At 38.7% G+C, this 25646-nt stretch overlaps 1 protein-coding gene across 2 annotated transcripts; it reads right to left on the bottom strand.

Annotated features, from left to right (window-relative positions):
* Positions 1–1934: 1934 nt before the first annotated feature.
* Positions 1935–25413, bottom strand: LOC134813309 (guanine nucleotide-binding protein subunit beta-1-like). 2 transcript variants are annotated; one of them, XM_063821004.1, is made up of 8 exons: positions 25321–25413; positions 24475–24693; positions 7756–7950; positions 7410–7563; positions 7019–7095; positions 6425–6506; positions 3359–3478; positions 1935–3124 (listed from the first exon to the last, which is right to left on the bottom strand). In XM_063821004.1, the coding sequence occupies exons 3-8, from the start codon at positions 7918–7920 to the stop codon at positions 2706–2708; spliced, it is 1017 nt and encodes a 338-aa protein (XP_063677074.1). In that variant the 5' UTR covers positions 7921–7950; positions 24475–24693; positions 25321–25413; the 3' UTR covers positions 1935–2705. The 2 variants fall into 2 exon arrangements, with proteins under 2 accessions (XP_063677074.1, XP_063677075.1); XM_063821005.1 differs by lacking the exons at positions 24475–24693; positions 25321–25413 and having other exon boundaries at positions 7756–8187.
* Between the last annotated feature and the right edge of the window lie 233 nt (positions 25414–25646).

Here is a 25646-nt window from a genome sequence, read left to right as displayed (position 1 = left end):
CACAGTACGTTCACAACAAGTCTGCTTCCCCATCCAATAGTAAAATATACGGTGTGTACACTTAGAATGATGCTAGTATCTATGCTCAGAATACAATAACCAATTCATTATTAATATAACATTTATTATATCACTTCTTAACACTAAAATTAAGGCACTGCCATCATGAGAAGGTACCGATTACATATTATTACGTCAGCAAAAACTTGAAGATTTCAGATATGTAAACGATCCCTTATCTTAGATTTAATCAATATGACCATCAAATTTCAATACCTTTTCAAGATATATATAATTGAAAAGTTTAGGTGAGACTTGACTGAACAGAAATGGAATGCTCAAAATGAGCACCAAAGAAAAGGGTGGTTGAAATTCAGTGAAATTTCAGTTTACCAGGTTAAATTCATTGCCTAAATAAACTTAAACACTAAGTATAGTACCTTAAATCTTAAATATCAGGAAAGCACTGTATAATAAACCCCTTGTTTTATCTAAGGGCCGACATCAGGATTTATAAACTTCACTTTAGACTGACAGAAGAAACACACCTGTTTTGGCATATCATACTGTCACGAAAGACAGCTATCGTACAATCAGCTGGCAATTTCAACCAATCAAATTCAAGACAGATGTAGCATGTCAAAATAAGTTCGTTTCACGGAATAGTTACACTTAAATATCTCGCGATAAATTGCTTAATCTTTAACCTTACAATAATACAAAATGCCCCACATGGTTGTGAAAAAAACGTTTTGGCTTATTCAGCGAGTAAATCTACGATCGTTATAAGACATAAACAAACTATTGTTTATATAGTTATACGAACAATATAACCTGACGAAGATTGCAATAAATTCGTGGGTCAGCAGGTTCTGAGGAGCTGTTTAACGATAATCTCATAAAAACTTGTCATATTATTTCAAGGCATTGTAAGAATTAAGTTAATATTGTCAACCCTTAGATTTAAAACATGAGCTCAAGATCAACTACAGAATATTTCATTTACAATCAAATACAACAATCAAATATCAAATAAATAGTTGATTCTCCTTACTCCAATTAAAAACTTAAAAGCTTGTCGATCAGTGTTGAATAAAATTAAAATGTATTGCCCTTCAAATACCCTTCACAGTAACCACAAGGCTGTATTGTTCAAACTAAGAAGTAGCCGGCTAATAAACAAAAGATTCAGTTAAGAAACTTTTGATGAAAAATGCTGAAAAAGTATGTACTAGATATTATAGGATTAGACATGAAGTGACTGTAATGGTTCCCTGTCATCCTATTAAAATGGCTAACAAATGGGTTTTGTGTGCACTGTTCACTGGTGCCTCAGGTTCACATTAAATCAGATGCAGACATAATTATGGCATAAATTAATAAAGGTTGGTTTCTCATCTACTTATCAATAATAACGCACTACGATAACGCACTACTGATAACGCACTACTGTCAATCAAATAAGATTAAAAACCGCACCTCGGAAAACAGATTTTGTATTACCAGGGCCAGGGATCCAATATCCAAACATCAAAACTATGTACACTAGTTGTAGAACGAATATTCTTGGAATATCTAGGTAACCGGGATATATGCCTCCTATGTTGCGGCTCGCTTTCCTGTTCCAAGCAAAAAAGAGTAACTTTAAAGTTATAATAGAAAAATACTTCTGCTAAAAAATTTCTTAGATATTTTTAAAATTCCTTTTACTTTTATGGTAACAAATTGTTAAACAAATTTTGTAATGTTTTGTAGACAATTGTAAGAATTTTTAGAAGTTTTGAAAAAAAATTTGCAGCGCCGATCAAAAGGTTACCTTGGGAAGTTCAGCACACCAGTAAGTAACCATGGTAAATACCGAATTGCCAAGATATGACCAAAAAGGTAGGTAGGCACACCAGTAAGTAACCATGGTAACACACTACCAATAGGTAGGTAGGCACACCAGTAAGTAAACATGGTAACACACTACCAATAGGTAGGTAGGCACACCAGTAAGTAACCATGGTAACACACTACCAATAGGTAGGTAGGTAGGCACACCAGTAAGTAACCATGGTAACACACTACCAATAGGTAGGTAGGTAGGCACACCAGTAAGTAACCATGGTAACACACTACCAATAGGTAGGTAGGTAGGCACACCAGTAAGTAACCATGGTAACACACTACCAATAGGTAGGTAGGCACACCAGTAAGTAACCATGGTAACACACTACCAATAGGTAGGTAGGTAGGCACACCAGTAAGTAACCATGGTAACACACTACCAATAGGTAGGTAGGCACACCAGTAAGTAACCATGGTAACACACTACCAATAGGTAGGTAGGCACACCAGTAAGTAAACATGGTAACACACTACCAATAGGTAGGTAGGTAGGTACACCACGGTGCTAATTCTACTGTGAATACTGAACATGACCTCTATGATATGATGAATTAACTTAATACAGTATCTACAAATTCCCAAATGCCTAATTGCCAAGATATGACCAAATACCGAATTGCCAAGATATGACCAAATACCGAATTGCCAAGATATGATATACATTAAGTTCATACATTGAGAGTAGGTGAGTATAAGTAATGATTATTATTGTACCTTTTACACTTTCAGAATTCTTACAGTTTTAAGAGACAAGTATTACAGGGCCTGATATATATATGGGATAGTCAGTGTATATTATGACATACAAAGTCCCCCTAATTCCAGATTTTGAGGAAACTATCCCAGCTTCCAGTACAGAGAGCCACACCCTCCTCATTGACCCCCAAGCAGCTTACTCTGTTCTCGTGCCCCATCAATTGGGCGGCTCGTTCCAATTTCAACACGTCCCAGACATGACAATTAAAATCATCATACCCAGCAAAGAGGACCCTGCCACTCTTGCTAAAAGCAACGGAAGTGATCCCACAGATGATGTGTTCACCTCCGTAGCAGGCAACTTCCTGGTCTGACCGGATGTCGAACATTCGACAGGTTGCATCGTCACTGCCCGTCGCAAAGTTTAGTCCGTTAGACATGAAAGAAATAGCGTTTATGTCCAGTTCGTGCCCGTAGAAGGTCTGGTTTGCCATACCGTCTCGAATATCCCATAGTTTGGACGATGTATCACAGGATCCTGCCAATTACAGGTTACCAGATTTGATAGAAATCGCCGTGACAGGCATAAATTTAACATTTCTCTTTTAATTTCATATCCATCATCCACGCCATCTCCATGAACGATCAAAATTTGTATTAAATTTATTTCAAATCATAAAACTAAAAGAAATACAGAGTTAACCTATCACAAAACAATGTTCCTAATATTAACGTCTTTACTATTTAGAAAGAAACGGTCCCGGTTACGGACCTGATATGAATGTGTTGCCGTCAGGAGCAAGAGAGATGCAGTTGACATCGCCCTCGTGTCCCACCAGCGCGGTAGTTTGCTGTCCAGTCTCTATATCCCACAAGGCACACGTCGTGTCACCTGGTGTAATGTCAGCTTAGATATTAATCCTGTAATTCTGGTCGGACAAAAGATAAGGCAGCTTGAAAAATATAATGGTATAATATCATAAATCAAAACTAGTTTTTTAGTTTTAACTATTGATATTTTAGTAGTGTATTTTTCAAACTACCTTATCCTTTGTTTCCACTCTGTTCCGTATATCAGTCTAAAATATGATATAAAAACTACATATTATCTACTTTCTACATAAAGAACATGCATATCAGGTTTAGTTAGTCTAATAGTCGCTGCTAAACATTCAAGATTATTTTTAACAGGGTGATTTAATTGCCATCATTTTGCGTCCCTATTGCCGTGCAGTAGCCTGTAGATCAGCTGGGAGAAGCATGAGCACTTGTGCTTGCGATCAAGTGCTGTTCCAAAAAGGGTATGTAGAGAAAGTATGCCCTCGCAAAGATGTATGTAAATTTGGAAAAAGGGCCTTAGCATGGGAAATTGCGAAAAAATAGGCTCTTAATGTAAAAATTTAGCAATGACCTAAATACTAGCCAAAACAAGTTTTTTTTGATAAAAATCGGGGATGAAATTTAGCAATGAGAGTATTCGACAGTAGCAAACAGTTGTATTGACTATAATTGATGCCAGAAAAATGAAAAGATGTAAGGAAAGAAAACTCCGAAAATTGTTATAATGAAATTAAATACGCGCCGCATAACTAACCTTATGCAGAAGATAACAGGAGTAAACAAATTAAAAATAATCCCCATGCTATTCTCCGATCATACAGTATACGTATCGGAGATGGAAAAAGAGGAGCAAGTTTAATGCCCACGATAAGAAATAATATTATAATAGCGTTTAGCTCTTTGCCTACCCCTAGATTAGGTACATAGAGATTAGAGATGTCCTAGAACTGAAAATCAAACAGGTTATTAACTGAAGGAGACGGTGTTAAATGTTAAATGATGTGTGGCGCTGATATAAGGAGGTAGTAATGTTAAATGATGTGTGGCGCTGATATAAGGAGGTAGTAATGTTAAATGATGTGTGGCGCTGATATAAGGAGGTAGTAATGTTAAATGATGTGTGGCGCTGATATAAGGAGGTAGTAATGTTAAATGATGTGTGGCGCTGATATAAGGAGGTAGTAATGTTAAATGATGTGTGGCGCTGATATAAGGAGGTAGTAATGTTAAATGATGTGTGGCGCTGATATAAGGAGGTAGTAATGTTAAATGATGTGTGGCGCTGATATAAAGAGGTAGTAATGTTAAATGATGTGTGGCGCTGATATAAGGAGGTAGTAATGTTAAATGATGTGTGGCGCTGATATAAGGAGGTAGTAATGTTAAATGATGTGTGGCGCTGATATAAGGAGGTAGTAATGTTAAATGATGTGTGGCGCTGATATAAGGAGGTAGTAATGTTAAATGATGTGTGGCGCTGATATAAGGAGGTAGTAATGTTAAATGATGTGTGGCGCTGATATAAAGAGGTAGTAATGTTAAATGATGTGTGGCGCTGATATAAGGAGGTAGTAATGTTAAATGATGTGTGGCGCTGATATAAGGAGGTAGTAATGTTAAATGATGTGTGGCGCTGATATAAGGAGGTAGTAATGTTAAATGATGTGTGGCGCTGATATAAGGAGGTAGTAATGTTAAATGATGTGTGGCGCTGATATAAGGAGGTAGTAATGTTAAATGATGTGTGGCGCTGATATAAGGAGGTAGTAATGTTAAATGATGTGTGGCGCTGATATAAGGAGGTAGTAATGTTAAATGATGTGTGGCGCTGATATAAGGAGGTAGTAATGTTAAATGATGTGTGGCGCTGTTATAAGGAGGTAGTAATGTTAAATGATGTGTGGCGCTGATATAAGGAGGTAGTAATGTTAAATGATGTGTGGCGCTGATATAAGGAGGTAGTAATGTTAAATGATGTGTGGCGCTGATATAAGGAGGTAGTAATGTTAAATGATGTGTGGCGCTGTTATAAGGAGGTAGTAATGTTAAATAATGTGTGGCGCTGATATAAGGAGGTAGTAATGTTAAATGATGTGTGGCGCTGTTATAAGGAGGTAGTAATGTTAAATGATGTGTGGCGCTGATATAAGGAGGTAGTAATGTTAAATGATGTGTGGCGCTGATATAAGGAGGTAGTAATGTTAAATGTTGTGTGGCGCTGATATAAGGAGGTAGTAATGTTAAATGATGTGTGGCGCTGATATAAGGAGGTAGTAATGTTAAATGATGTGTGGCGCTGATATAAGGAGGTAGTAATGTTAAATGATGTGTGGCGCTGATATAAGGAGGTAGTAATGTTAAATGATGTGTGGCGCTGATATAAGGAGGTAGTAATGTTAAATGATGTGTGGCGCTGATATAAGGAGGTAGTAATGTTAAATGATGTGTGGCGCTGTTATAAGGAGGTAGTAATGTTAAATGATGTGTGGCGCTGATATAAGGAGGTAGTAATGTTAAATGATGTGTGGCGCTGATATAAGGAGGTAGTAATGTTAAATGTTGTGTGGCGCTGATATAAGGAGGTAGTAATGTTAAATGATGTGTGGCGCTGATATAAGGAGGTAGTAATGTCACTTCTTCCTCGGTCCTGGTGTACAGCTAAACGGCTGGTTAGGCGTAGGTTGATGACGGTGGTGATGACGTGATGATGACGTGATGATGACGGTGGTGATGACGTGATGATGACGTGATGATGACGTGATGTGTGTTATCATTGATCGAGAGATAACACTCGTAAGAATACCCTCCTCTGAGGTGAGAAATTGTCCCAGGAAATGTGCGAATCATTAGTCAAAGACTAGACATGGTCATAGTAACGAAAAGCAATAGATGAAGGTGTCTGGACTTGGGACCAGCACTCAGTTCATTAGTATTGGTATTGGTGAGTCACTGTTAGTTACACATATAAAATACAAGTAACAGTGAATAGAGAGCCTACCTGAGGAAGTAAGAATCTGCTTATCAGAAATGAACCTACAACATGATAAGTAACCATTGTGTCCCGCCAACTCCCTTGTTACCTGGAAGATATGATAATGTAAAGAATGATGACGTAATGATGACGTGATGATGACGTGATGATGACGTGATGATGACGTAATGATGATGCTTATCAGAAATGAACCTACAACATGATAAGTAACCATTGTGTCCCGCCAACTCCCTTGTTACCTGGAAGATATGATAATGTAAACTAATGATGACGTAATGATGACGTAATGATGACGTGATGATGACGTGATGATGAGATGAACCTGCAACATGATAAGTAACCATTGTGTCCCGCCAACTCCCTTGTTACCTGGAAGATATGATAATGTAAACTAATGATGACGTAATGATGACGTAATGATGACGTGATGATGACGTGATGATGAGATGAACCTGCAACATGATAAGTAACCATTGTGTCCCGCCAACTCCCTTGTTACCTGGAAGATATGATAATGTAAAGGTGTATTTTTCCGAACCTCGTACAAAAATCATAATCACTAATATGTCGCGTTAAAGGCTTCAAGAAGATGAGGCTTACTTTGACGTTGCCTTCTTTAGTCTTCAAGTTATATATAGAACATAGATTGTCCAAGCCACCGCACGCAACGAAGTTTCCTGAGAAAATAAAAATCAATAAAGGGCACGCGTGCGTACGTGTTGCTTTAAGTTAAAGCAACACGTACGCACGCGTGCCCTTAAAGTTTAACAACATTTTGATTCATGAATCAGAGTAGAATCAGAGGTATTTTTCGATGCTTAAAGCATCTTTCTATATAATATCATATAAACGTGTGCGTCCAATATTGTGACAACAACGATATTGCTCAGATTATAACTAAGCTAAAACAGCAGGCAAGCAAATTTGAAAGGTAGGCCATAGTCGATGTTAGTTAAAGTAGTATATCGCCACAAACACCAAACTACCCTACCGGAAGGAGCGTAGGTGCAGGTCATGACCCACGAAGAACGAAGTGGAATAGCGTGGACCTTGTTGGCGGTGTATGCGTCCCAAACTATGAGTTTACCATCCTGACTAGCTGAGACAAGGTGTCGGCTGTCCTCAGCCCAGTCCATCGCGTACACCTGAACAAGATATGGGTCACTGAAACTGGTCACCCTTTTTTTAAACATGTGTAAGTGTTACGTTTGGATAACCCGTCACATATGTCTATTTCATTATACGATTCTCTGCTTGACTCGAAAATTAAGTACGCCTTAATCATCTGTCATTGTGTCAAGAAGAGAATCGCCAATATAATCAACTTTACTACAAACCTTTGACAGATGACCTCTCAGAGTTTTCCTAACACGAAGAGTCAACTTGATGGTCTCGATGTCGCCCGTCTCGTTGATAAGCTGAGTATCACACATTTCCTTTCTACAATCCCTTATTTTCTGTTTTAGTGCTGCAGCTTCCGCTGCAAGGTCGTCACCTCCCATATCGTTAGCTATCCCAACTATTTAGATCTCCTAGCATATGGTAGGAAGAGTTAACGCTCAGATTTTTCTTACTTACATATTGCAATCTATCACATTCCGAATATTAAACTTAAGCTTATAAATTTATGCAAAGCTTCTAGCTTTACATGCTTGCGCTGCCAATTTGTCTCTATTCAAACAGCAATTTAAAAACCCTGAAGATTTCTATATGAAAACTCTCATTAAGTACAGAACGTCTAAAATTTGGATCACGTGATAATGCGATTACTTGATAGCTGATTATATGTTGTTTTTAGGAACGGCATTTCTATAATATAAACTGTCAGACAAGCAGATTCAACAATTGGTAAAAATATGATTTTGAAAAATCATTTGATGATATTTATCATGATATATCCATTCACCGCGCAACCTGACAAAATCATTAAGCTGTCAAATTATACCCAACACATATTATTAAATTTAATGATATATCGAGGTTATGATTGGGAGTTATTTGACATATTATCGGAATGGCGAGTGGCATCCAACACCCTCCACCACAGTAAACTCTTCTACATCACCGGTAAAGAGAAAGTCGACAATAAGTCCCATAGTACAACATTAAACATAAAATGAAAGAACCGAACCCACAAATGGCAGCATAAAGAACTGCTAGCAGTTAAGGTGCGCAGGTAAGCCGCCACCACTGAGTACATTGCTATATAAGCTCTAATCAACTGCAATCTCTATCTCAATGTAGGTATATATAACAAAGATATAAAGATATTATATAGCCGTGTACACCGCGCAGTCTAATGGGATTGATTTGAACGACATGCTCTGCTCTCTCACTCTCTCTCACTCTCTCTCACTCTCTCACTCTCTCTCTCTCTCTCTCTCTCTCTCTCTCTCTCTCCCTCTCTCTCTCTCTCTCTCTCTCTCTCTCTCTCTCTCTCTCTCTCTCTCTCTCTCTCTCTCTCTCTCTCTCTCTCTCTCTCTCTCTCTCTCTCTCTCTCTCTCTCTCTCTCTCTCTCTCTCTCTCTCTCTCTCTCTCTCTCTCTCTCTCTCTCTCTCTCTCTCTCTCTCTCTCTCTCTCTCTCTCTCTCTCTCTCTCTCTCTCTCTCTCTCTCTCTCTCTCTCTCTCTCTCTCTCTCTCTCTCTCTCTCTCTCTCTCTCTCTCTCACTCTCTCTCTCACTCTATCTTGTAAAACGTTATCACTATTTAATAAACGAATTAAATATGAAGACTTTCTAGGAATCGATGATTTAAGTTTAAATAGTTGAATTTTCATCAACAATGACCTTATTAATCGAACTAAGCTGAGCTCAACAAACAAAATATGGATAGTGATGTAATAACGATATTAAAAGTGGCAGCTAAAGATATTTTACTGAACGTTGGATGCTTCAAGTGGGTAAAGAGATGTCGCATTCTGACAAGCTACGGATTTGAATGATTGTTGACCGTGGTTTATACAATTTGAGAATGTCGCGTGATATAGGATGCGTTCACCTCACTGGTTAAAATGCAAGATTCTACGGAGCCCTATTTCTGGTTGCTTTGAGACTTGTCCCAAAACAACCAACGCAACAAATTACTATTTCGTCGACTTCATCTTGTTTTTTAGTCACTGGTCACAGTAAACATGTTAAACATCTTATTTACGTTGATCAGGAAAAAAGGACCCGAAATTCTGATGGGAACGCGGACCGTCAACAATAAATAGCCCTAAACAAAATCTTTACGAAATTGGACGAAGTTAAGAAAAAAAGCCGAATTATGAGCAAAAATATATGGCCTTATAAGAACATGCCCAACAAATTTGATAGCCCATAAATTGGTCGACTAACGATACTTCAGAATGAGACCATACCAGTTTTAGATAAATATCGAACCGATTTCACAGTGCATGCACCCTTGGGAGCCTAACACATCGTGTGTTAGCCACCCCCCCCCCCCCCCCCAACCCCCCCCCCCCCCCCCCCCTTAATAGTAAATTTACAGTATGTTCTACTCCACTTCAGACATAATATAATATAAATAAAAAAGATACTTGAAACAAATATTCTGTGTTGCTATAAAACAAAAATGCTAACAATTAATACATTCACAGCTGTCTCTCTCTCAAATGATAAGGTACATCATACATGCAAATCATCAGCATTTTAGTGAGGTAGTTAGGTATACAATATTACAATATTGTCGGAGCTGAATTTATTGCTCAACCCTTAATCGATTGTGTCATTTGTGTGCGTGATTTTATATAATACAGTCCCAATGCCAGGGGTGTAGGAGGGGGGGGGGGGGCGGGGCCAATACAGTATCTTGACAAAAAGGGGTCCTACAGATCTTAACCTCTATCTAAAACTCTATTCCAAACCTACCAAAACATAACCTCAATCTTAGGCCTACCAATCCAAGCACGACATTAAAATCACCAAAACAAGACTAAAACCCGGGGGGTCCCGTGTGTCAGGTTACCTTAAATAATTATAAGAATCTGAAGGGAACTATTTGAGGATTAATCGTTTTAATTATAATCAGTCGGAAAGATGAAGAATAAGTAATCAAAACAGTATTTTTAGACGTGGATTCTGGTGGTGAGGTGAAGCAAATTTGTTTACCTTAAAGTTAACCCGTAATCAAATATGTGATCAATCCATACCTCATTAGCAACCTCTGGGGAGGTGAAACAAACTTTTATGACGACACAATATTACCAAATTTAAGAGGTGAAACAAATTTTGCTTCGCCTCCCCGCCAGAATCCACGTCTATACAGTTATATAAAAGGCACATATTATTATGATATCACAAACACTAATTAGTATTACAGAAATTAGTTTTACAAAAAAAAAAACACGGCACTTATCACGTCATAAACACGGTACCTATTATGAGCGTATAGCAAAATATCATCAGTCGAGAAAGAAGTAGGTTCCACAACAATTAACAGAGTGAGGAAAGAAGTAGGTTCCATTTAAACAATTAACAGAGTGAGGAAAGAAGTAGGTTCAACAACAATTAACAGAGTGAGGAAAGAAGTAGGTTCCACAACAATTAACAGAGTGAGGAAAGAAGTAGGTTCCACAACAATTAACAGAGTGAGGAAAGAAGTAGGTTCCATAACAATTAACAGAGTGAGGAAAGAAGTAGGTTCCACAACAATTAACAGAGTGAGGAAAGAAGTAGGTTCCACAACAATTAACAGAGTGAGGAAAGAAGTAGGTTCCACAACAATTAACAGAGTGAGGAAAGAAGTAGGTTCCACAACAATTAACAGAGTGAGGAAAGAAGTAGGATCACAACAATTAACAGAGTGAGGAAAGAAGTAGGTTCCACAACAATTAACAGAGTGAGGAAAGAAGTAGGTTCCATAACAATTAACAGAGTGAGGAAAGAAGTAGGTTCCACAACAATTAACAGAGTGAGGAAAGAAGTAGGTTCCACAACAATTAACAGAGTGAGGAAAGAAGTAGGTTCCATAACAATTAACAGAGTGAGGAAAGAAGTAGGTTCCACAACAATTAACAGAGTGAGGAAAGAAGTAGGTTCCATAACAATTAACAGAGTGAGGAAAGAAGTAGGTTCCACAACAATTAACAGAGTGAGGAAAGAAGTAGGTTCCATAACAATTAACAGAGTGAGGAAAGAAGTAGGTTCCACAACAATTAACAGAGTGAGGAAAGAAGTAGGTTCCACAACAATTAACAGAGTGAGGAAAGAAGTAGGAATCACAACAATTAACAGAGTGAGGAAAGAAGTAGGTTCCACAACAATTAACAAAGTGAGGAAAGAAGTAGGTTCCATAACAATTAACAGAGTGAGGAAAGAAGTAGGTTCCATAACAATTAACAGAGTGAGGAAAGAAGTAGGTTCCACAACAATTAACAGAGTGAGGAAAGAAGTAGGTTCCACAACAATTAACAGAGTGAGGAAAGAAGTAGGTTCCACAACAATTAACAGAGTGAGGAAAGAAGTAGGTTCCACAACAATTAACAGAGTGAGGAAAGAAGTAGGTTCCACAACAATTAACAGAGTGAGGAAAGAAGTAGGTTCCACAACAATTAACAGAGTGAGGAAAGAAGTAGGTTCCACAACAATTAACAGAGTGAGGAAAGAAGTAGGTTCCACAACAATTAACAGAGTGAGGAAAGAAGTAGGATCACAACAATTAACAGAGTGAGGAAAGAAGTAGGTTCACAACAATTAACAGAGTGAGGAAAGAAGTAGGTTCCACAACAATTAACAGAGTGAGGAAAGAAGTAGGTTCCACAACAATTAACAGAGTGAGGAAAGAAGTAGGTTCCACAACAATTAACAGAGTGAGGAAAGAAGTAGGTTCCATAACAATTAACAGAGTGAGGAAAGAAGTAGGTTCAACAACAATTAACAGAGTGAGGAAAGAAGTAGGTTCACAACAATTAACAGAGTGAGGAAAGAAGTAGGTTCCACAACAATTAACAGAGTGAGGAAAGAAGTAGGATCCACAACAATTAACAGAGTGAGGAAAGAAGTAGGTTCAACAACAATTAACAAAGTGAGGAAAGAAGTAGGTTCCATAACAATTAACAGAGTGAGGAAAGAAGTAGGTTCCATAACAATTAACAGAGTGAGGAAAGAAGTAGGTTCCACAACAATTAACAGAGTGAGGAAAGAAGTAGGTTCCACAACAATTAACAGAGTGAGGAAAGAAGTAGGTTCCACAACAATTAACAGAGTGAGGAAAGAAGTAGGTTCCACAACAATTAACAGAGTGAGGAAAGAAGTAGGTTCCACAACAATTAACAGAGTGAGGAAAGAAGTAGGTTCCACAACAATTAACAGAGTGAGGAAAGAAGTAGGTTCCACAACAATTAACAGAGTGAGGAAAGAAGTAGGTTCCACAACAATTAACAGAGTGAGGAAAGAAGTAGGAATCACAACAATTAACAGAGTGAGGAAAGAAGTAGGTTCCACAACAATTAACAGAGTGAGGAAAGAAGTAGGTTCCACAACAATTAACAAAGTGAGGAAAGAAGTAGGTTCCACAACAATTAACAGAGTGAGGAAAGAAGTAGGTTCCACAACAATTAACAGAGTGAGGAAAGAAGTAGGTTCCACAACAATTAACAGAGTGAGGAAAGAAGTAGGTTCCACAACAATTAACAGAGTGAGGAAAGAAGTAGGTTCCACAACAATTAACAGAGTGAGGAAAGAAGTAGGTTCCACAACAATTAACAGAGTGAGGAAAGAAGTAGGTTCCACAACAATTAACAGAGTGAGGAAAGAAGTAGGTTCCACAACAATTAACAGAGTGAGGAAAGAAGTAGGTTCCACAACAATTAACAGAGTGAGGAAAGAAGTAGGTTCCACAACAATTAACAGAGTGAGGAAAGAAGTAGGTTCCACAACAATTAACAGAGTGAGGAAAGAAGTAGGTTCCACAACAATTAACAGAGTGAGGAAAGAAGTAGGTTCCACAACAATTAACAGAGTGAGGAAAGAAGTAGGTTCCACAACAATTAACAGAGTGAGGAAAGAAGTAGGTTCCACAACAATTAACAGAGTGAGGAAAGAAGTAGGTTCCACAACAATTAACAGAGTGAGGAAAGAAGTAGGTTCCACAACAATTAACAGAGTTAGGAAAGAAGTAGGAATCACAACAATTAACAGAGCTTGGATAACATGAACATGAACAACTCCTACCACCAACAAGAGAGAGAGAGAGAGAGAGAGAGAGTAGTAAAGTTAATACGATGACCTGTCACATTACCCAGAGGTAGTAGTAGGGGGAGTAGGGGCCTGCAATTTACAGGAACACACACAGCACCCAGTGTACTTAAACAGGGGGTACAGGCAAAACGTGTGAACAAAGCTGTTTAGTGTACTGTGGTTTAGAAAGAGAGAGAGGGGGGGGAGAGGGTGGATAGTACTATATAACCGGCAATAAGCCATTACACCAGGCCAGCCATTAGCTCTCCTTCAAACACCCACTATGGAGAGCCAGGTATAGGGGAGAGAGCTGGGCACCTTGACCTCCTACACTCAAGAGAGCAAATATACGGGGTCATTATGATAAAACGTACAGAATGGAGACCAGCTAGTCCAGAGAGAAAGAGCGACTATGAGCGACGGCGAGAGTGTGACGCTCAGAGCAGAGAGAGAGAGAGAGAGAGAGAGAGAGAGAGAGAGAGAGAGAGAGAGAGAGAGAGAGAGAGAGAGAGGGAGAGAGAGAGAGAGAGAGGGAGAGAGAGAGCTAGAGAGAGCTTGGAGAGTTAGGATGTAAGTGAGGACACCTGCTGATCATTCTAGAACACGATGCCAGATACTACAACCCCCTGTGTTCAGATAGTAATTGTTAACCGCGTGCATGTGGGACATATGGTACACCGCTCACACACACAGCTGTTCACATTGTCACGTGATTATATCAGTGTGTAAACACCAGGCGGTGTGTTTGTAACGAGTCTGTGTTACTGTTAGATAGTTAGGAGAACTTGACTACTTGAGTCTCGAACACGTTGGTTTAGCTGCGGGGTCATCAGGTTACAATTAATATTGTGAGACTACAGTATAGCGGTTTAACACGTAGATCCAATAAAATCATAATTCATAACAACTAATCCGATCTATGAAAAGGGAATGATGATCAGATGATAATGAAATCTGAAACACCTGAGAGTGAAGCATTCGGAGTGCATCATGCATAATCTCGAGAGTAGAGAAATGAGGAAATTTAATTGGATGGTACAGAAGGAGTACAACTATGGAGTACAAATACGGAGGTAAAAGGCATTAAAATTCGCCGCCACCATACTTTACAAAGCGTTAAAATTCGCCTTCGCACAATATTGAACGAACACTGAACAGCAGGGACAAAAGGATTTCGCGATTTCCTTTTGTCCCTGCTGAACAGTAATCCACACAACGTTGTCAGAGAAACTGCCTGAGAATTCTCTGCTCAGTATGAAGTTAATCCTTAGCAACTGTGTCTCGTCGGAAGATCTATCATTACTGTCGCGCAGCGTGATATATGACAAAATTATCCCTCACCAAACCCAAGAATATGTTGGAAATAGTATGATGGTTCAAGGAACAAGCAATCATTGATACCCCAAGAATATGCAATTGATACGGCAAGTTACATGAACCGTTTAACTCAGATGCCACTAGCAAGTCCAGTTGTAATTAAATGGTAAAATTTGCCATATAATAATGATCATGATTTATGGCATAACCACGACATGACTTGATTCATATTCATTAATCGATTGGCCAATGGCCATGGCCCTGCAGCTCAGCAGCTGGCACTATTTGCAGGATAGGGTTCACTCTATTTATTGACACAAAATATTGTAAATTTCCGAAAATAGGACTAATCATTTAGGGGCATTTAGATGTAATGTCGCAATTTTAATTTATATTGACGATTGCACTTCGGAGACATAATCGACGAAGCCAGGGTCATGAATGACTCATGATGCGGAGGCGGGGCAGGTAAAAGTGATTCTGCAACTTAATTGGCTGATGATACCAGTGAACTGGTCAATCAGTGTAAAGTGATTCAGATAGCCCTAATGTAATGTACTGTGACCTGGTCCCAACTCCAGCACCATCACTCATTGTATTTTGTAACAATAACCCCGGCTAGTCATTGTGCACTGGTTACATCACCATCCCGCTATTACCCGCTATTACCTTCCCGCTATTACCCGCTATTACCTTCCCACTATTACCCGCTATTACCTTCCCACTATTACCTGCTATTACCTTCCCACTATTACCTGCTATTACCTTCCCACTATACCCGCTATTACCTTCCCACTATTACCTTCCCACTATTACCCACTATTACCTTCCCACTATTACCCACTATTACCTTCATACTATTACCTGTTATTACCTTCCCACTATTACCTGCTATTACCTTCCCACTATTACCTGCTATTACCTTCCCACTATTACCCGCTATTACCTTCCCACTATTACCTTCCCGCTATTACCCGCTATTACCTTCCCACTATTACCCACTATTACCTTCCCGCTATTACCCGTTATTACCTTCCCACTATTACCCGCTATTACCTTCCCACTATTACCTGCTATTACCTTCCCACTATTACCCGCTATTACCTTCCCACTATTACCTTCCCGCTATTACCCGCTATTACCTTCCCACTATTACCCACTATTACCTTCCCGCTATTACCCGTTATTACCTTCCCACTATTACCTGCTATTACCTTCCCACTATTACCCGCTATTACCTTCCCACTATTACCTTCCCACTATTACCCACTATTACCTTCCCACTATTACCCACTATTACCTTCATAATATTATCTGTTATTACCTTCCCACTATTACCCACTATTACCTTCCCGCTATTACCCGTTATTACCTTCCCACTATTACCTGCTATTACCTTCCCACTATTACCCGCTATTACCTTCCCACTATTACCTGCTATTACCTTCCCACTATTACCCGCTATTACCTTCCCACTATTACCTTCCCGCTATTACCCGCTATTACCTTCCCACTATTACCCACTATTACCTTCCCGCTATTACCCGTTATTACCTTCCCACTATTACCTGCTATTACCTTCCCACTATTACCCGCTATTACCTTCCCACTATTACCTTCCCACTATTACCCACTATTACCTTCCCACTATTACCCACTATTACCTTCCCACTATTACCCACTATTACCTTCATACTATTACCTGTTATTACCTTCCCACTATTACCCGCTATTACCTTCCCACTATTACCTTCCCGCTATTACCCGCTATTACCTTCCCACTATTACCCACTATTACCTTCCCGCTATTACCCGTTATTACCTTCCCACTATTACCCGCTATTACCTTCCCACTATTACCTGCTATTACCTTCCCACTATTACCCGCTATTACCTTCCCACTATTACCCGCTATTACCTTCCCACTATTACCTTCCCGCTATTACCCGCTATTACCTTCCCACTATTACCCACTATTACCTTCCCGCTATTACCCGTTATTACCTTCCCACTATTACCTGCTATTACCTTCCCACTATTACCCGCTATTACCTTCCCACTATTACCTTCCCACTATTACCCGCTATTACCTTCCCACTATTACCTTCCCACTATTACCTTCCCACTATTAACTGCTATTACCTTCCCACTATTACCTGCTATTGCCTTCCCACTATTACCCGCTATTACCTTCCCACTATTACCTGCTATTACCTTCCCACTATTACCCGCTATTACCTTCCCACTGTTACCCGCTATTACCTTCCCACTATTACCTGCTATTACCTTCCCACTATTACCCGCTATTACCTTCCCACTATTACCCGCTATTACCTTCCTACTATTACCCACTATTACCTTCCCACTATTACCCGCTATTACCTTCCCACTATTACCCGCTATTACCTTCCCACTATTAACTGCTATTACCTTCCCACTATTACCTGCATTATCATGGTAAAACCATTTCAGGTTCAAGTCGCACCTTATCGGGAGATTCCGTCCTAGATTAGAAATTTTCCTGTCGTCTATCTCAGCGCTGTGACAGTGTGACACGACAGTGCAGTCGATCTCCCCAGGCAGGGACAAAAGAAAATCGCGATTATTTTGCCCAAAAATCGCGATACCGCGATTTTTGACAGACTATACATAAAATTTGTCGCAAAGAATGGGAAAAATCGCGATTCCCTTTTGTCCCTGTCCCCAGGGTCTTATCTACGAAAACAGAATGTAAACCAAATATTTAGCCGATGCGTCTGCAGCATACGAAGACTTGTCAGAAACACGACAAGTACTGAGTCAAAGAGTACAAGATCAGCTCAAGTTTCGAGAGAGAGAACTCTCTCTCACTCTCTCTCTCTCTCACGTCAAGACCTATGTGGTAATACTATTTAGAGTACAGTTTGACGCAAGAGAGCTATGTCTTCCAGATTACTTTCACTTATGTAAGCACATTGCATATGGTGGAGCCTCAATTACCAAGTTAGTGAGACTGCGTTATGGTTTCAAGTATTGATTATAGATCTGGGTACACTCAGTACAGGGTAGGGAGGTGAACCGTATTTGTTTTGACACCTGAAATTTATTCCGGGTCGTGATGGGTTAACGCTGGAAGCTGATTGGTTGACGCTGTGACACGTGTCACAAAAATATGGTTCTCCACCAGATGTATACAGATTTTGGGCAATTCCAATCCATATTCGGTAACAAAGGCAACTACACGACACTAAAACAATTATAATAATTGGGACCATTGTTGCTTTCAAAACGTTTGGTTACTATTTACTAGGATCGGGAAGTTTACTCGCATTTAGCAGATCCGAATATGTACTCAAACGGTGCGAACAAAACAAGCAGCGCTAACAAAGAGCAATAACAAAGAGCAATAACAAAGAGCATTAACAAAGAGCAATAACAAAGAGCAATAACAAAGAGCAATAACAAAGAGCAATAACAAAGAGCAATAACAAAGAGCAATAACAAAGAGCAATAACAAAGAGCAATAACAAAGAGCAATAACAAAGAGCCACCCCGATCTAATCCCAGCTTATATCTCGTACGATTAATGTAAAAACAAAGCACATACTGAACACTAATCAGACCATATGAGGTAGTCAAACTCTAACCGCCTACTCTCCCCGACACATCCCACAAATCCACCAGATCAAATGTAACTTTCGTGCTGAACGTAGAGCGTCCATTATCAAGGGGATATTTATATAGACTGGGTACTCACAAAACTGTTTGGATATTGAAATGAAGCGTGTGTATTTACCTGAAATATTTCGAGGCGCAGGACTTTATTGGTGGCGTCCAAATAAGAAATAATCGATCGAACAAGCTGTCTAAGCTTGGTTATATATTAAAGGGAGAGATGATATTATTCCACAACAGAATCAAAAAGTTATTTAAGATATCGAAGCGATATTTATATTTACGGGTATTTATAGCCAAATCTGGCATAATTTTTTTGAAATCTTGACAACTTTATACTTATAAATATGGTTATTTGACAGATTCTAAAGAATCAAAGGTGATAACTGTAAACTGGTTGGACGTTATATCATAATTACAACACTACAAATCTATTACATTTATTGGGGACGTTACAGAAGGAATTAATTTAATGTAGTCGGAGGAGTCCTAACTCTCCTCAAGTCCGAAAATGGCGTGTCTCATATTGTATCAAATATAACAACAGAATCAAAAAGTTATTTAAGATACCGAAGCGATATTTATATTTACGGGCATTTATAGCCAAATCTGGTATAATTTTTTTGAAATCTTGACAACTTATAAATATGGTTATTTGACAGATTCTAAAGAAACAAAGGTGATAACTGTAAACTGGTTGGACGTTATATTATAATTACAACACTACAAATCTATTACATTTATTGGGGACGTTACAGAAGGAATTAATTTAATGTAGTCGGAGGAGTCCTAACTCTCCTCAAGTCCGAAAATGGCGTTTCTCATATTGTATCAAATATAACAACAGAATCAAAAAGTTATTTAAGATACCGAAGCGATATTTATATTTACGGGCATTTATAGCCAAATCTGGTATAATTTTTTTGAAATCTTGACAACTTATAAATATGGTTATTTGACAGATTCTAAAGAATCAAAGGTGATAACTGTAAACTGGTTGGACGTTATAATTACAACACTACAAATCTATTACATTTATTGAGGACGTTACAGAAGGAATTAATTTAATGTAGTCAGAGGAGTCCTAACTCTCCTCAAGTCCGAAAATGGCGTTTCTCATATTGTATCAAATATAACAACAGAATCAAAAAGTTATTTAAGATACCGAAGCGATATTTATATTTACGGGCATTTATAGCCAAATCTGGTATAATTTTTTTGAAATCTTGACAACTTATAAATATGGTTATTTGACAGATTCTAAAGAATCAAAGGTGATAACTGTAAACTGGTTGGACGTTATAATTACAACACTACAAATCTATTACATTTATTGAGGACGTTACAGAAGGAATTAATTTAATGTAGTCGGAGGAGTCCTAACTCTCCTCACGTCTGAAAATGGCGTTTCTCTTGTAGCAAATATGGAATACGGGAGTAGAAATAAAAACTGTTTTAAATGCGAACTCATATTTGCCCTTTGCCAAATAAGGACGATTTAAAAATAATAATAATACTGCATATGAGTAACGACCTCATCAGAATGGAATAATTTGTAATTCTTTGACACACTAAAAAGTTTGAATATTTACAATTTTCCATTATAATTATAATAATTATTATAACGCGACCGTAAACCGAAGTCAGACATAAAGCTTCCCAGTTTTTCAATTGCGGTCGAGATTCTTTTAAGATGTGATGTGTTAACCCTAGTTTTAATAACGTGTACTCTGATTCTCAATGATTTTACTGGCAGTGTGAATTATTGAAGAGCCCGGCCCGCATGACAACTTATAGCGCATGCTGATGATTCTGAGAAATACTGATGATACTAAGAAATGCTGATGATACTGAGAAATGTAGGAGAAGCACATGATAACACACAGGTGCTCTGTGGAGAAGCACAGAGCACCTGTGTGTCCATGTGTCGTGAGAGGATGGTTTTTATGTACATTATTAAACATTAATTAGGACCAGGTGGACCTTAAGTAATTAGTTTTTCGACATTCTCGACATGAAGTTTCGCCGAACAGGATCGCGTGTCTATGATCAGGGGATAAAAAGACATGTCAATATGATTAAAGTTGGAAGGATGGTCAGCTTCTGTTCCTTTCATCGTTGAGTGGTTGTCAAACTCAAATGCCAGCAGTATTATAAATCACGATTTCCAAATACGATAGATTGAATAACTACGAACTTACCAATGTTGTTCTTCCAGTTCCAGCAAGATTCTCCATGCAAGAGTGTTCGCACATTAATTGTTTATCTAAAAGCAGAAAAAGGACAGAAAATGATGAATCGATGTAAAAACACTGCGCACTCAGAACTCAGCCAAACGATGTAAAAAGAGCCTAATGTCTGAGCTCATGACGTTTCTCAAAGCCGTATATTTTCGCCGTACAATACAATTAACAGATATTAATGGTTCGTACAGCCGAGAACTATAATATAGAAAATTCTATAGCTCTAAATATTCACTTAACAGAGCAGAAAAAAAGTGATAATTACGTGAAATTCTAGGAGGAGATTACGGTTCCACACAGCGCTCAAACAATGATGTTGATGAATAGTAGTCGTCAAACGCCACGTGAAAGAATTTAACTATTATTTGGCTCTCAATCTTAAAAACTAACTACTTCCCTTCTCCCAAAATAGAATCTGTGCAGATAAAGGATCTCTGCTTGCTCGGTTGAACAGATTTAATGATTGAATGAAGATATGTTTGAAGCCAGGAATTCTGATTCTGCGGAAAAGTTTCATGCGGAGTTAACTTTGATAAGCGCAAGGATAATTAATGTATGCAGAAAAGTTAATCAATAAACGGCACAAGATGTAACTAGATAAAAATAAAATGGAGCGAGATAACAAACGGTCTAAGCAGCTCCTTTCAGTGAGCTGAAATGCTTTCCTGATTGGAGCTGTACCCTGCTTCGGGGATGGGGGTGATTGATATACCGGATCATACAAATTACGTACAAAATGTCTCCTGAAACAAGAGATTGATAACAATAAGATGCTTTATACCACATCAAAAAATGTTGATTCTAGCTAAAGACGTAACTGGCTGAAAGTTCACATTTATACACTATACATGTAATACTACATATTACATGCATATAGTTTATACACTATACATGTAATACTACATATTAAGCGTAGGGTGGGGGACTACAAATATCCACTTGAAGTATATTTTACTTTATATAATACTTCTGTGTTATGAAAAGTATTTTCTGAAGAGTTCAACATTAAGGTTGTAAAAGACAAGACACATATTTTTGATTATTAATATCTGCCCTACTGCTCTCAAATTCTAACACGTCATACAATAAATTTCCATGACCAATCACTTCAAGACCCCATCATCTAAATATGAAGTGGACACTATTATGTCACGACCTGCTGTATCGGAGTTACATTGCTTACATCCCAGCTGATCTGTGAAAGTGTAAACGAAGCCTCATCAAATTAGGCGATTGAAATGTTTACAATTGCACAACCTACACGAAACGCACAAACACGGGACGACAGGGATAACAAGATACTGTAGTAAGATGACGGCAGATCAGAAGAGAACTACCCATTCAATGTGCCAACGCACTAAGTATCTGAGAAGACCTGGTTCAATTTGGCACTGTGCTCGTCAGATGACTGACGAGAAGAGAGCTTTAGTATCCGACAATACATCTAACTACTACAATAGTGGCTTACAAAACGAGAGTTTTACTCCTTTAGAATATGCTAGAAGTGAGCTCCACAGTCCACAAGAGTACAACAAAAAACAAGGAGCGGTGAACAAGGGCCTTACACCCATGCTGCCCTCTCTCCAACTCTCTCTCTCTCATGAGCCATGTATACACACTAGTTAAACAATTGCACTGCTTCCCCCGCTACACTTCCAGTCAGCTCACCACATATAATGGCTCTCTTAAACCACGGGACTGTCGCGTATCGCGCACGTGCTCTGGTGGAGCCGCGCACGTGCTCTGGTGGTGTTGAACAGAGGGGCCAATAAGAGTCGGTGAGCCGCGCACGTGTGGGCGGACCACGTGGGAGCAGCAGCACGTGACTCAGGGGTTTTAGGGGGCAGTATATTCTTGGTTTTAGTACAGTGTTTTAATAACCTTTGATGGCCGCGTGTACCTTGTTATTCAGAAGGTACAGAGGTGGGGGGAGGTTTACTAATGAGCAATGTAACGTCGTTACTCTACATTACAGGGGATTGTAATGTAAAACAGGGCCCACTGCTAGTAGTATTGGACAATACAGTATATATTATATAGTATTATAGCACAATGCCTGTTGCTCAAGTCTACAGAGGTGGAGATATAATACTCTTTAGAAACTTAAACATACTGTTACCATACGTGGCCATTGTTATGAAAGTCTGCTTCTAGGCAAAAATTTGGAACTTTCTGTCTTTCAGACTTTCAGTTAGGGAAAATGAATTAATTACTATGACCATCTGTGCATAATTCAGCTACGGTTTCTCCGCACTGGACTGCTGCCCAAAGTTCTGGGTCAATAAGGTTCAATATCATGGGCATAACTCTCTGAATTCATCTACAATACCCTTCCCACAAAAATACATGTGGTAAATTAGGTTACGACTTTACGAGGTTTTAAGATAGACGTGCAAAGTGTTCACATTGGTCAATATATTTCTATACAACATTTGAATTAACTGAGGCCCTCGAGGCTCGAAGGCTTATTTTTTGAGAGGTTCTGAGATAAATATACTCCAGAGAGGCTAACATTTCACATGTTACTTTGTACTTTTGTAAATGAAAGAAAAAACTCAGTTCTTAAAAGTGTTGCCCCTTCTCAGACAAAACCTTTGAATTAAATGATTATTTTTAGTTTATGCTCTTCTATTCAGTACATAAGCAACTGACGGAGGATCATGCGAGGCACGTTTAAGATAGTGAGAACCAAACCGTATTCGCTTCAGGCTACTCACTACCAGCTTCTTATTTAACCCGTATTACGGACTCACGGACTGAGATGCACTTCCCGATCATTTGGCTTAGAACCCAACAGAGTTCGTATGGATATTCAAGTAGTTTGTAGTGTCCTAATATAAATATATATTATATCAATAGTCAATCCTTGCTGTGGGATACGTAATCTGTTGGTTTATAAAGCTCACAAAGCTTCATTCAGCCAAATGATCGGACAACCGCGATTAGGACTAAACAGCGAACAGGGCTACTTGAGTAAATGATACACTCTATACTATGAGCGGAGCCCCGGGCGAGGACAGTCTGGTTACCTTTTAACAGTCACTACCAAGATGGTTTCCTGTCATTAACTACGGGGCTGTTGAAAGTATGAAATAAAAAGATTATTTTGCTTCAAAGGAATATATCGCCGTTTCTGCCTCTAATCTTCTATCTATAACTCGTAATGTAAGTATTTTTATTTCACAAGATGTATGTAAACATGGCTTATATGGGAACATTTTCAAAGCCTTCGAAGCTTAGCATACTTCACGTACGTCTTTCTATAGGAAGTTATAGCCTGCAAAAGTGCAAATTGCGATAGCAGGTTCCAGTAGGAAAATAACGAAGATAAATAAAATCATTTATTACCCACTTCAACATGTACCCAAAGAAGATTTACATTCACGTCATTCAAGCGACATGGACAGTTGGTATGAAGAAATAAAAATGGGCAATCAAAAGTTTGGGGAGAGTAAAAAAGTTTCAGAAAAAGAGAAAACTTTCAAATGTGTGAAAATGTTTCAGTATAATCACTAAATGTGATATGTCGACACATGTGGTCCAACCCTCAGATTTCTTCGTGCGCTAAAATTAGACGAATGTTTTTGCGGTAGCCCGGCTCAGGGTTCACAGACAACCAACTTAATACATTCTAAAAACAAAACAAGTGACAGTATCAACTTACGTGTTATCAAGAGTTAAAAAGGGTCCACTAGCATCCTAGGGAGAATTAGAAAGGTCGATCTGTCCTGGACTAGGCTTGTAACAGCGTTGTACTCCAGTAACAGTCAGTTCAACCTCCATTGGTCAGGTGACAGCTCATGATAGCTAAGGTACCACAAGATAGAAGACTTATCAAAAACCATGAGAACGTGCGTCACCGCCAAAAATGTTGAGATGGGTTCTGAAAAAAAACCGGGAAATAAGACATAGCGCGCATTACGACGCGCCTTTCTGTCAAGGTTACAACTGCAAACCTTAATATTTTGTCGGTATAATATTTTCGCGCGTTACAAATACAAACTATTTTACGAGGACCGGCCCATATCGAGATTTCTCGCGTGAGAAGGGGTTAGTATTCGGAAGCCGGACCATTCCGTGTGGAATTCAACTTAAACCGAGGAATTAAATTCTGTTATGAGACAGCTTAATCTGTACGATAACGACAAATTCCCCAATCGCTCACCGCATTCTTTGATAAACAGGTAATATGCGAAACTGCGTTGTTGTTGAGAAACCGCGATGTTGGGACCCTTGATGCTAAAAGAGAAAAGCAGCAAATTTCAAAGGTCTTCAAAGTGACCTTCTGTCCATATTTTCAGGTTGCTTAGTAGCAGGAAACTGGAACCTGTACCTCATCGCCTTTCTTTTGGAGAAGATAACTTCTTTTGGAGAAGATAATCATGAGCATTTTCCAGGTAAGTGGGTTAAATTCCACATGGAATGGTCAAGTTTCTTGGATCCCATGTGTCTGATTACGACTAAATAATTAACGAATCAAATAAGAATAACGTTTATTTTCTATCAGTACCTTTCTATCAGAATTCTTCTGACTCGTCGCTACAACAAGGAGTTTCCTAGTTCTTTGTAAGGAGAAAGAACTTGCTGGATCAGATTCATTCATTTGTCTATAAAATTTATACTGTAACAGATACGAGGTTATACCATCTTATTTAATTATACCTACTGGTACTTACTTTAATTAGCAGTAGGGAATCCTTCCGCCTATCTTCTCCAAATTTTGTAAATGCACTATATGAGCTTAAATGCACTATATGAGCTTAAATGCACTATATGAGCTTAAATTTTACAAATAAATTTGTAATCTGCTAGTCGTGAAAGTCGGCGAGGAAACAT

Source organism: Bolinopsis microptera, chromosome 3 (genome assembly GCF_026151205.1).
Source record: "Bolinopsis microptera isolate Bmic1 chromosome 3, MBARI_Bmic_1.0, whole genome shotgun sequence".
Taxonomy (NCBI): Eukaryota; Metazoa; Ctenophora; class Tentaculata; order Lobata; family Bolinopsidae; genus Bolinopsis; species Bolinopsis microptera.
The sequence above is the reverse complement of the archived record's forward strand: the minus strand, read 5'-3'. Positions and strand labels throughout refer to the sequence as shown.